Source organism: Hemiscyllium ocellatum, chromosome 23 (assembly GCF_020745735.1).
Source record: "Hemiscyllium ocellatum isolate sHemOce1 chromosome 23, sHemOce1.pat.X.cur, whole genome shotgun sequence".
NCBI classification, from domain to species: Eukaryota; Metazoa; Chordata; class Chondrichthyes; order Orectolobiformes; family Hemiscylliidae; genus Hemiscyllium; species Hemiscyllium ocellatum.
The window spans coordinates 17,954,293-17,967,251 of record NC_083423.1 but is presented as its reverse complement, the minus strand read 5'-3'; the positions used below and the strand labels follow the sequence as shown (position 1 = coordinate 17,967,251).

Sequence of the window (12,959 nt, the reverse complement as noted above, 5' to 3'; positions counted from 1 at the left end):
TTTGTTGAAGGATGACAACATTGTTCTATCAATAATGCTTTTATAATATGCAGTAATCCCTCCTTTGACCAATTACATAATTAGTTTGGATGATGATATAATCTCAAGATAGCGAATAACTGTCAATTATCTTTAACTGATGCATTTACCTTGGCAACTATCACTGAGTTCACTTACTAACCAATCAGCTGTCCTCTTTCATATAAAAAAAATCTGCAGATGCTGGATTCCAGAGTAGACAAGCAGGAGGCTGGAAGAATGTCAATGTTTCGGGTGTAACACTTCTTAGCCCTGAGGAAGAGTTGCTGCCTGGCTTGCTGTGTTCTTCCAACCTCCAGTTGTCTACCTTGGAATCCAACATCTGAAAATTTTTTTGTCTCTAACCAAGTTTGTACTACTGTGAAATCTCTTCAGAGGATGCCTACCTTGAAGAAGTTCTTTGCCTTCCTCATTTGTACACTGAGCTTCCCTTCCTCACTGTCACAGCACCAACCTCTACAACCCTCCAGCTCTTGGATCAGTCCTGAAGAATGCTCACACCCGAAACGTTGGCTTCTCCATCTCCTAATGCTGCCTGGCTTGCTGTGTTCTTCCAGCCTCCTGCTTGTCATCTTTCATACGGCAAAAATGTTGGCTTTCCGCAAAAATTTGAGATCATATGAATGATCCTGATCAGTGAAAGACGAAAAGCTTTGCCAAAAAAAAGACAGACATTTGGTCAATCTCAAGATTATAGGACCATCTAGTCATTACCTTAACCACCAACTCTTCCCCCTTCCCCACCACCACCATCACTCTTTGATTTGATCGCTAAATGTGTATCAGATGTTGGGTTGAACTAAACTGTACATATTATTCTACCATGCAAAAACAGTAGAAGTATACAGTATATGTCTGTGCTGTTCTGTATTTGAGCATGTTTAAACTCACTAATCACTTACCAAAACCCACTTGTACTGTACCAATGATCTTGTGACCTTTTTAAAAGTCACAAAAGGTTTCCATTTGATGCAAAATTGGGAGGGCAATTGCAAATATAACAAACTAGGAGGAAGAGTAGGCCATTCGGCCCCTCGGCCTGCTCTGCCATTCAGTGAGATCAGGACTGGTCGAATTGTGACCTCAACTTAACATTCCTACCTCCCTGAATAACAACCCAACTGAGAAAGCAAAAACATTGTAGTACTGAGATAAGCAGGGAATGTTGGTAGTAACCTTGCAAATGAATATGCTTTTAGACTTGGTTAAAACAAGAATTTAACTCTGACTGGTTAACCTAGTGTTTCCCATCCTTTGGCAACTGATCAGTTCCACATCAAATGTTTTATACTTTGATTGTAGTCATCTTGCAAGTTAACTCTGAATCTTATGAAGAATAGTATAAAGATGCCACTGTTGGCAAATGGAATTTCTAAGCCTCACTTTGCACCTATTGTTGAAGATGATGATTCCCAGGTTAGATAAAGTACATGCAATCTATTTTCATTTCAACTTCAAAACAGCATCATGTACTACACCATAAAGAAATTTTCACTTCTAGCTGACGTTTGTTCAGATTGATGAGAGGTTAGGTGTGTGCATTCTTTCACCCATCCCTCCCTGTGACTTCAGAGTGTGTACATGCTTGAAGTGTTACACCCAGGAGCAGTTTTAGAAACAAAAGACACACACATTCTGACTTTTATATTTTTTCACTGTAGTTCTTTTCATTCTCCTCCCCTGCAACACCCCAGCAAAATAAAATTACAATCTTCAGATTCCTTGAGCTTTGTCTGAATGTTTCTTTCCATTAATGTTTCATAACTGCATCATGAAGTGTGTGGTTGAATCTTACAGACCAGGGTGCCGTTGGCTCTCATTTAAGTTGCTTCAGCTCAGGAGACTGATTGGCTAACAACACTAAATTTGGACTTTGTGTCCAAAACCCAGAGAGAGAGGTTTTTTAATCCGATTATAATTTTCTGATTTTGTTACTCTGGCAAAGTGTTTACCTACCAAGCGTGTGTAACTTGGCTGTTCAGTGTAAAACTTTCCAACCATTCATGTTAATCCTTGGTAGAAACCTGCTTACTTGAGGACAAATTTCCTACACATAATCTGAATGCATTCCTTGTACCTTTTGTTGTCACTGTGTTAAAATCCAGATTTGTTGTGTTATCCTTCTCTAATTTGTTGTATTTATCCCCTGGGATTGGTAGGTCACAGGACTTTCCTAAACTCGCATCAAAATTGAGTCATAGTTAACAAATTGTCTCTGACATTTAAGTATGAAATTAGGTGATTTTATTTTTCAAGGATCCTCTCTCTTCCTGTCATGTTCAGCAATTAAATGACAATACCTCCTGCCTGATCAGTGATTTGATTGTTTGTTGTCTTGGATTTACTGATATTAAATCTTGACCTTGTTGTTAAAAGTAGTTGGAGATCAGGTGGAAAATTTAGTGACAGTCTTGATGATATTCACAGACCGTTTTCTTGTGGTTGCCACATGAGACCATGAATACCAATCTTCCCAGAATGTGTCTAGTTTGTGATGTACAGCTGTTCAAATATTTTTCTTCCATGACATAAATACTACTTTGCTTTATTTCCTTCTCTTCAGCCTATCTTTGAACAGGCAGAAGTTTTGTTTTAAATTTAACAATTCAGTGAGAATGACAGAATTCTGATCAATAAGTTTGGCACTAGAGAAGTAAAGTACTCCCTATTATTCCAAGGTAATCAATTGGAAATTTACCAAAAAGCTATTGATTGCATCAATCTTACCATTTATCACATGAGTTTTGGTCAAAACAATACAGGCTGAAAATGTGTTGCTGGAAAAGCGAAGCAGGTCAGGCAGCATCCAAGGAGCAGGGGAATCAACGTTTTGGGCCATCGATTCTCCTGCTCCTTGGATGCTGCCTGACCTGCTGCGCTTTTCCAGCAACACATTTTCAGCTCTGATCTCTAGTATCTGCAGTCCTCACTTTCTCCTCAAAACAATACAAGACTACCCTTGTTGCCTTTTATAGGTAAATGTCTCATGATTTTTGTTTATCAAATTGTAAGGCTAAAACAGGCAATTCAGCCACATTGGCTTGTGTTGGGGTTTACCATCCACGCAAATGATCTTAATTATATTTATCTAATCCATTTCATTATTTCTACAATCCCATTTCCATTAGTAATTTATCCTATCTAACCTTGAATGTTGACAGTTTCAAATACAAATCCCAAAAAGTGAATTTAATAATCACAAACTCATTTCTAAAGAGGTTTATCTTGCTTTCTCTTTGAAATCTTTTCCATCAAATCTTGTAGCCTCTCATTTAAGGCCTCTTAAATACTTGCCATTCTCTACTTCAATCTAATGACTCCTGTCAAAACTTTGGTGGAAGCAGGCATGTTCACTTAATAACATTTGCTTGTTTTAAGGGCCGCACTCTGAGGGAACCTACCGTCTGAGAGAAATTTAGAGAAAATGAACTTGTGGGATGTTAACAAGACATTGTGTTTAGTTTTGTAAGTTAAATAATTGTGATCGTGCCATGTGGTAGTACCCCTTGAGATAATCCAGATGTAACTGTTTTCAACATTGTTTTTCTCTACATAATGTTCAAAAATAGGAGGTTTCAACATGCCACGTTGTTAAAAGAGCATCTACTATGTATTAAAATACTGGGATATCATCGACTTCAAATTTGTGATTTTTCTTTTCCTTTAAATTTTTGCTCTGCCTATGGGACATTCTCTTTGATGATTATCATCCCTTCAACTCTGCTTATGTTTAGAAGATGGATTGCTGTTACTAACCCCTGGATATTTGGAGCATCCATTACGTGACAGGAAGACCTTGTTTGCTTATTGTCTTCTTGCTTTTCTTCTTTTCCCTATCCTCTCTCCACAAAAGGTAATTTTTATAGTATCTTAATGCTGTTGGTAGTCGTCAGAATTGCTAGAAGATGTTCATCTTCATAACAACAGACTATTTTTGTTGTTGACTAGAACAGGAAACCCTTGCACAGAAAGTTTTATTTCAAAGCCATGTTTTAGTTAATTTACATCAGATGATTCCAGGGCTGTGAAATGAAGAAGCAATGAGACAGCTTTGAAAGTTGCTATTAATGTAACTACAAAACTCTTAAAATCAATTTATAATATGATGAAATCCAGAGCCGAGAAAAACTGGACTCAACAGATGCCAAAAGAGGAATTTCCTGAGATGAGAGTCACACAAAAGAAGATAGCTTTGATTGTCAGAAGCCAAGCCATGACTGACTGTGGAAATCTTCAGGGAAATGCTTAACCGTCTTCTGCTGCTTCAGTGTCTTTTCCTTCATCAGAGTGTCAGGTTTGGGACTGTTTACTAGTGATTAAAGTGTTTCCAATTCCTCTGAGAATTGGAGTAAACAATTCCAACCTATTGGCAATAGTCAGGTTTGGACTACCAAAAGGCAAATACCAACTATTCCACCTCAAAACTAGATAATGACTGTTTCATACCTCCGATGACCTTAAAGAGCTATATAATTCCTGAGTTCCCTACCATCAAAATAGTGAAAAAAACCATTAAGCGTGCTAAATTGAACCTGCCATATCAACACCTTGGCTATTGGAACAAACTGCATTCTGTAATGAGTGGCATACTCCTAAACCCTAAAATCTCTTCACCATCCAGGAGACTCAATCCTATTGCCTTTCAGCTGGAAATGAGCAGTTGGTTCGAGCAGTGTTCTAGCCATTTTGAGTAAAAGTTCACTATCTTCACCACTGAGGCCATAGTATGTATGATCTACATCAAAGTTTTGATTCTTCCCCACAACTGCTATCATAGAGAAGCTAACAGCAATAATGTCATGGAAATGCCATCATCTCCTCAGTTCCCTTTCAAGGTAACTGGTCACATTGTTCTTCCTTCACTTCTGCAAGATCTGTGCTCTGAAATTCTCCACTTAGCACTGTGGGAGCAATATCACCACAAAGACTTCTTTTTACTTGTTCTTGAGATATGAGCATCTCTGGCAAGGCTAGCATTTATCTCCATCTCTAATTACCTTTGACAAGGTGTTTGTGAGATTTCTCTTTGACCTACTGCAGTCTGTATGGTAGTTATATCTATAATGCTGTTGGGGTAGGAGTTCTCAGATTGTGACCAGTTACAGTGAAAGAAGGATGTGATAGTTATAAGTTGGGATTGTATGATTGCAACAGTCAAGGAGAATGACCACTGCCAGAGGGCAACAAGGATGGATAAAAATGTTGCCATGTGCAAAAAGAATACAGCAGCCTGAAACACATCACATTATCAAGTGATAGTTTTGTAAGCTTTGAAGTGTTTGAGCTTTATTGACATGAGGCTTTGAAAATTGTGTGAAAATAACAATATATACTTCAAGACACAACTGAAGGGTCTAGAAGAGTTGCATTATTTACACTATCGCTGATAATTTAACCCAACTCTGACAATAGCTACTTCTACAGTGTCTGAGTTCACGTCTTGGTTTCCTTGGTCACTGCATTGCGTCTGTTATATTTTGCAATTAAAAAAATAAATTCAGAGGCATTCTAGGCTTTCTATACTATTTGGATAAGGAAGCCAATTTCTATAATGCAAACGTAGATTTCAAACCCATCTGTAATCTTTTTGTGGGTCTTTATATTAAAAGATGAATTCAGCATGGCTCTAGATACTATTATAACTCCACATATAAAACTGGAATATAAAATCTCTGTCCTGAAGTAGTGTGCTATTTTAGAATATCTTTATAAATCTCGCATGTTTCTTTGTTGTTGAGGGAGTTGTAAGCAGTATTTATATCCTAAATGTTGTGGAGATGCAAGAAACAACAAAAGTGACCGTGTTTAGTTGCTAATTTGGGTCAATGGGAGTATGGGAACATTAACCACAGACCTCGATTCTAGTGAAATATCGCTTAAATAAAGTTTCTTCATGCTTTATCCAGAAGTTGGAATAATGAAATATAACCGAGAAATATTGCCAATATTCCCTGAATTTTTCACCCAGACTTTCGCCACTTTATTCCTTTCAGTACAAATATAACTTAAGTTTTGACTAAAGATTATTCAGTTATAGAACTATATTAAATCTGAAATGCTTTGAGAAATTTAAAGAACTCAGAATCTCATCACCAACCCTGACCACCTCTGTGCAGCCATTTGCACTCTGATTAAATTTGAGTCAATACACTTTTATTATTCAGAATCAACGTGACTATGACCTATGATCAACGTGTCCTAATTAATTAGGGTCTCAACTATGAGGCAGTATTACTAACCAAAACATTAAAGTACTGGACATCAACCACGTAATCTGTCCTTGTACCATTGTTTAATTTGGACACTGTCATTCAGTGTTCTTAGTTGTTTTTGCTGCAATTTATCTGAACACAGTGTGGTTGAGATTACTGCTCAGTTTTCTCGTTTCCAAGATTATCATTGAATTGGGCAGGTATTAGAATGTTATTATTTCTCTGTTGCACTGGTTGATTGTTCACTGCTTTTCATTTGCCCCTAGCGGCATCTTACACAGATAGCTCAGATGATGAAACATCACCACGTGACAAACAGCAGAAAAATTCAAAGGGCAGCAGTGACTTCTGCATCAAGAACATCAAACAAGCAGACTTTGGGCGCAGGGAAATCGAAATTGCAGAACAAGGTGAGAGTTCATACTTTTGATCATCAATTCTTGTGCATTTTATTCATTTACAGCATTCTGAACTGAATATCTTGAAATATGTTAGATCCATGGCAAAGGATATTTGACCATTATGGACAAGCAAGAGTTCCCTGCAATAAGGAGGCTGACTGAAATCTTCATACTGGCTCTGTTGTGTCTGTTACAGTTAATCTTCTGATGAACTCACCGAAATAGGAAGTTTTGTTTTTGAGATGATATGGGAAGTCCAGGAGTGTGATTGAACTCATAGCTTCATTAACATAGATTAGCCCATTCACTAATCCATCCAATGAATACAACAATAATACAGTTAGGTACAAATAAACAATATATTGAATTGAGTAGCACCTTGAATGCCTGGAGGTTTCCCAATAGAGGAAAACTTGGACAAAGTCAGTGGGATTAGAAAGGGAGAATTTGAACGTTGGCTGATAAGATTTTGAGATACTTTGAAAAGAAGACAAAAAAGTGAGCAAGTGTAGAAATTTCGAGAGATTTTGATAAATTGGCTAAGGCATGTCTTTGTCAATGCTGTGGTGAAAGAAGGGAGCAGGATTAGAGGAGCAATTGTTGTAATACTTAGCTAAGTCTGGAGGAAAGAATAAAAACGTATGGATGCTTTTTAAACTAAGGTTTACTGATTACATACATGTACCATTTGTTTAAAGGTTCACATGGAGCATAAGCATACACATAGACCTGTTGGGCTGAATAACCTGTTTCTGTACTGTTCATTCAATACTAGACTCGATGACAAACAAGTAATTTTCAACTTCAACTTGATAACTGACAGGCTGGTAGTCAGGCAGTTTAGTATCTATTATTGGGACCCTGGTCAGCATGAACTCTGCTCTTCTAAGACAGTCATTCACCAGTCACTATGAAGATGACAATAGAACATAGAACAATACAGCACAGAACAGGCCCTTCGGCCCACGATGTTGTGCCGAACATCTATCCTAACACTCTTCCATCCATTACCCAGCATTTCCAAAAGAATTGCCAGAGACTTTGAATCATTATGCCTAAAGAGGTTAGCCAGGAAATATAGGTATTATCATAGAGAGGGACAACACTGAAACAGACCCTTCGGTTCAACTCGTCCATGTCAACCAGATATCCCAACCCAATCTAGTCCCACCTGCCAGCACCCAGCCCATATCCCTCCAAACTTTTCCTATTCATATACCCATACAGATGCCTTTTAAATGTTGCAATCGTACTAGCCTCCACCAGTTCCTCTGGTAGCTCATTCCATACATGCACCATGCCTCTGTGTGAATATGTTGCCCCTTAAGTCTCTTTATCTTTCCCATCTCACCCTAAACCTATGCCTCCTATTCTGGACTCCCCCACCCCTGGGAAGAGACTTTGCCTATTTATCCTATCCATGCCCCTCATGATTTTGTAAACATTTATAAGGTCACCCTCAGCCTCCGACGCTCCAAAGAAAACAACTTCAGCCTATTCAACCTCTCCCTGTAACTCAAATCCTCCAACCCTGGCAACATCTTTATAAATCTTGTCTGAACCCTTTCATGTTTCACAACATCCTTCCAATAGAAAGGAGGCCAGATTTGCACGCAATATTCCAAAAGTGGCCTAACCAATGTCCTGTACAGCCGCAACATGACCTCCCAGCTCCTGTACTCAACACTCTGACCAATAAAGGAAAGCAAGCCAAATACCGCCTTCACTATCCTATCTACCTACGATTCCACTTTCAATGAGCTATGAACCTACATTCCAAAATCTCTTTGTTCAGTAACACTCTCCAGGACCTTACCAATAAGTGTATAAGTCCTGCTAAGATTTGCTTTCCCAAAATGCAACACCTCTAATTTATCTAAATTAAACACCATCTGCCACTTCTCAACCCAGTGGCCCATCTGATCAAGATCCCATTATAATCTGAGGTAACTTTCTTTGCTGTCCACTACACCTCCAATTTTGGTGTCATTTGCAAACTTACTAACTGTACCTCTTTTGCTCACATCCAAATCATTTACATAAGTGATGTAAAGTAGTGGGCCCAGCATTGATCCTTGTGGCACTCCATTGGTCACCGGCCTCCAATCTGTAAAACAACCCTCCCACCACCACCCTCTTGTCTTCTACCTTTGAGCCAGTTCTGTATCCAAATGTCTAGTTCTCCCTGTATTCCATGAGATCTAACCTTGCTAACCAGACTTCCATAGGGAACCTTGTCGAACGCCTTACTGAAATCCGTATAGATCACATCTACCGTTCCGCTGTCATTAGTCCTCTTTGTTACTACTTCAAAAAACTCAATCAAGTTTGTGAGACATTATTTCCCACTCTCAAAGCCATGTTAACTATCCCTAATCAGTCCTTGCCTTTTGAAATACATGTACATCCTGTAGCTCAGGATTCCCTCCAACATCTTGGTCACCACTGATGTCTCTAGTCCCCTGGTTTGTCCTTACCACCCTTCTTAAACAGTGGCACCACGTTAGCCAACCTCCAGTCTTGCGGCACCTCACCTGTGACTATCGATGATACAAATATCTCAGCAAGGAGCCCAGCAATCACTGTTCTAGGGTACACCTGATCAGGTCTGGGGGTATATTCCACTTCTATGCGTTTCAACACCTCCAGCACTTCCTCCTCTGTAATATGGACATTTTTCAAGATGTAGGGAATAGATGGTGACATTCTATACCTTCCATGTAGTGTATCTCCCATCTTGTGCGGCTCCACACAAAGGCCGCCTTGCTGAACTTTGAGAGGCCTATTCTATCCCTAATTACCCTTTTTGATCTTTATTTATTTATAAAAACCCTTGGATTCTCCTTATCTCTATTTGCCAAAGTTATCTCATGTCCCCTTTTTGCCCTCCTGACTTCCCTCTTAAGTATACTCCTACTAGCTTTATACTCTTCTAAGGATTCACTCGATCTACCCTGTCTATACCTTACATATGCTTCCTTTTTTTCTTAACCAAACCCTCAATTTCTTCAGTCATCCAGCATTCCCTACACTTACCAGCCTTTCCTTTCACCCTAACAGGAATATACTGTCTCTGGACTCTTGTTATCTCATTTCTGAAGGCTTCCTGTTTTCCAGCTATCCCTTTTCAATCAGCATTTGGAAGTTCTTTCCTAATACTGTCAAAATTAACCTTCCTCCAATTTAGAACTTCAGCGTTTAGATCTGGTCTATCCTTTTGCATCAGTATTTTAAAACTAATAGAATTATGGTCGCTGGCCCCAAATGTTCCCCCACTGACACCTCAGTCACCTGCCCTGCCTTACTTCCAAGAGTAGGTCTAGTTTTGCACCTTCTCCAGTAGGTACAACCACATATTGAATCAGAAAATTTTCTTGTGCACAGTTAACATGTATAATCCTCTCACGTCATCATGTGATCAAAAGGTACAAAAGTTTCATAAGATATAAATTTGAATGTTTTCTCTTGAGAATTCAACTTCTTTTTATTTAAAAAAAAACCTGCTCCATGTTAATAGGATAACAGATTTAGCAAAGTAATGAATGCTGCTATTTGGTGGGAGACATATCCAAAGATAATCACTGTAGTGAGAGGCAGTCTAAATGTGACCTCACCATACATTGACTATTCTGGAATTAACTGCTCGTTACCAGTCCTCCAAAATTCGGCAACCGAAAACTGGCAGGACGTTGGCGGGACAAAAATCTGGAACTGCAACAGAGCCAAGTATTATGTATGGTATTAAAGTACGTAAAATAATGAAAGGACTGCACTTTCTACCTGTTAGCAGGTTATTCCAGTTTAACAGGTTGGGGAGGACCGGGGGCATGCATTTGAACTAAGCAAAAATAGGAATAGACTGGATGTTAGATGGTTCTTTTTTTCCCAGAGAGTAGTGAGCCTCTGGAATGCATTGCTGACTGGTGCGGTGGGTGCTGATACTCTGTATGCCTTCACGAGGGAGCTCGACTGGTTCTTAACTGAGGCAGAGATTGCGTCTTAAAGAAGGTAAGTGGATTAACATAACACATGGTCAGTATGATCGTCTGGACTGGTTTCAATTTCCTGTGGTTATTGGAGAGGATTTTTTCTAGTTTTGTTTCCTCATTGAGAATGGATTTTTCCAGTAACATATTAAAATGTCAGTAATATGGGGCAAAAGTGATGGACCAGCTGTTCTCTTCCTGCCCTTTACTTCCATGGATTGGACGATTTAATGTTGAAACTAGAAACCTGCGTACATAATCAATGTGGATAAAGAAGGTGTTTTCATTGGTTCAGTCATGGCAGAGGAGAGTTGAGAGGTGGTTTTCCCAGAATTGCGCAATGCAGTGTCCAAGTTCAGCCTTAGCCATTAAGACATTCAAAATCCAAATGGTTCTGATATATGACATTTTAAATGTATCTTTGCTTGTGATCTTACCATGCCTCTGTTTTTTTTCATTTTGTCGACATCGTAGGTTAAAATCGAATGTGGAGATTCCAGAGTAAACTAACTATCTGTTGCTGCAGTACAGGCCTTTGTCACTCATTTTGTGCCTATTCTTGTGTTAATGCAGAGATGCCAGCACTCATGGCTCTTCGAAAACGAGCACAGGGAGAAAAGCCATTGGCTGGAGCAAAGATAGTTGGCTGCACACATATTACAGCCCAGACTGCGGTGAGTGTCCAGCCTTAAATTCCTACTTATTAAAATCCAGGGAATGCATAGTACTGCACTAATTAGGAGAAAGTAGGACTAATTAGCAAAATATCTACAGCCCCTGTGTAAATTCAGCCCAACCTGATAAGATTTTTAATAGTTCTTTCTGTTTAAGCATTTGTTTTCCATACCTATTTCTAAAATGTAATAGCAAGAGAAAAAGAATTTCATCCTTGATACTGATTCCCTTTTCTATTGTGTTACAATCCCTGCACTAACTGATTCACTCTTAAAGAAGTTCATACTTCCAGTTATTAACTGAAAGGATGATACCATGAGATTTCACATCTTAGACTATTTATTGCAACAAAGAACTTTAAAAAAAAATTAGATTAAACACAAGCTTTTTAGGAAATTGATACTTTACTTGCCACCTTTTTTCCCTTCATTAGCATGACCAAACCAACTCTTTTCACAGATATACTTTGCATTGTCCTTTAAGTAGAATTCAATTCTCCAAGCCAGTCCAAAGTCAAGCTACAGAGAATACACTCATCTACTTAAGCACAGTCCGATTGCTAACTGTCAATTAATGAGTGCATTCTCAATGGCTAACCCTCTATTAGTCAGAGTTCACATACTGCCCAATCAACAGATTTCTCACATGCAGTCCAGCCATTGGGTATTTTCCCCCTTGAATTGATGTTCTTGCAAAACATCTCAATATGTGCAAGATGAAAGGCTCAATAAAATTTATCCTTTTTCAGGAATATTCTACTTCCTACACCGAAACCTCGATTTAACCTCCTAAACATAACCTCATACTTCATAAAATGAAAGGCAGGAATCAGCAGTATGTTAATCAGCTGCCAATATTTTGTTCCTCACCAGATTCATGTGCCATCTGGCATTCTGCCATCATTCCAGCATCTTAACTTCTTCAGTATGTAAAATTAATGTTGTGCTATTTAACCCATGTTGTACAGATGCAACTTGTTTCCATTCATGGGGTTACATCCGTCTAAAAGCTGTTTTACACTTTACACCATCTAATCCACTGTGATTTCAATGGCAATAAGACAAACAGCTGTATCGCTTCCGTTCCTGTGGGTGGCCCTGCTGAGCTAGTAGAAACAGTATTTCCAACAGACTCTTCATTGTCTACTACATCCACCATTCACTTTATTTCATGTAGTATCCAACTTTTTTCTAATTTTAGACTGTGGTACTTACATAGCCTCTCGCTATTGCAGCTTTTGCAAAATGATTTCGTCAGTTTGGTTGCCCGAGACAGCAATCTGACATGCTATGATCAGATTAAGAACAGGAAGGGCTCTGTTCTTAAACTGCCACTAACCCTATGATTATTCTCTTTTTTTTCTTGATTATTTTCTCAAGTTGATAATGTATTCTAGCCACATTTCAAACATGCAAAAGAAAGGGTAGGAGTGTGAAATGTAGGTGGCAAGGAAAAGTTCACCAAGTGGCAGTTCTTCATGTTTAACTTTGAAGATGTCAGCAGCAGACTGTTTAACTTACATGAGAGACTGAACTCAGTCAAACCTTATGAACTGAAGAGCTTTTTTGTGTGCCGTAGACTCTAAGCTCTGTCCCAATATTCAAATATTCATTCCTTCCCAGCATAAATCAGATACTGGAAACTAG

General features: G+C 38.7%; 1 protein-coding gene across 8 annotated transcripts in view; it reads left to right on the top strand.

Annotated features, from left to right (window-relative positions):
• The window catches only part of ahcyl2b (adenosylhomocysteinase like 2b), a 95,388-nt gene that overhangs the window by 46,522 nt on the left and 35,907 nt on the right, over positions 1–12,959 (top strand). For 6 of the 8 annotated variants that reach the window (XM_060842736.1, XM_060842738.1, XM_060842734.1 and 3 more), the window contains 2 exons: positions 6,518–6,661; positions 11,212–11,312. In XM_060842736.1, the coding sequence (XP_060698719.1) occupies positions 6,518–6,661; positions 11,212–11,312 (245 nt within the window). The remainder of the gene's footprint in view (positions 1–6,517; positions 6,662–11,211; positions 11,313–12,959) is intronic. The other 2 variants (XM_060842741.1, XM_060842742.1) reach the window with 1 other exon arrangement.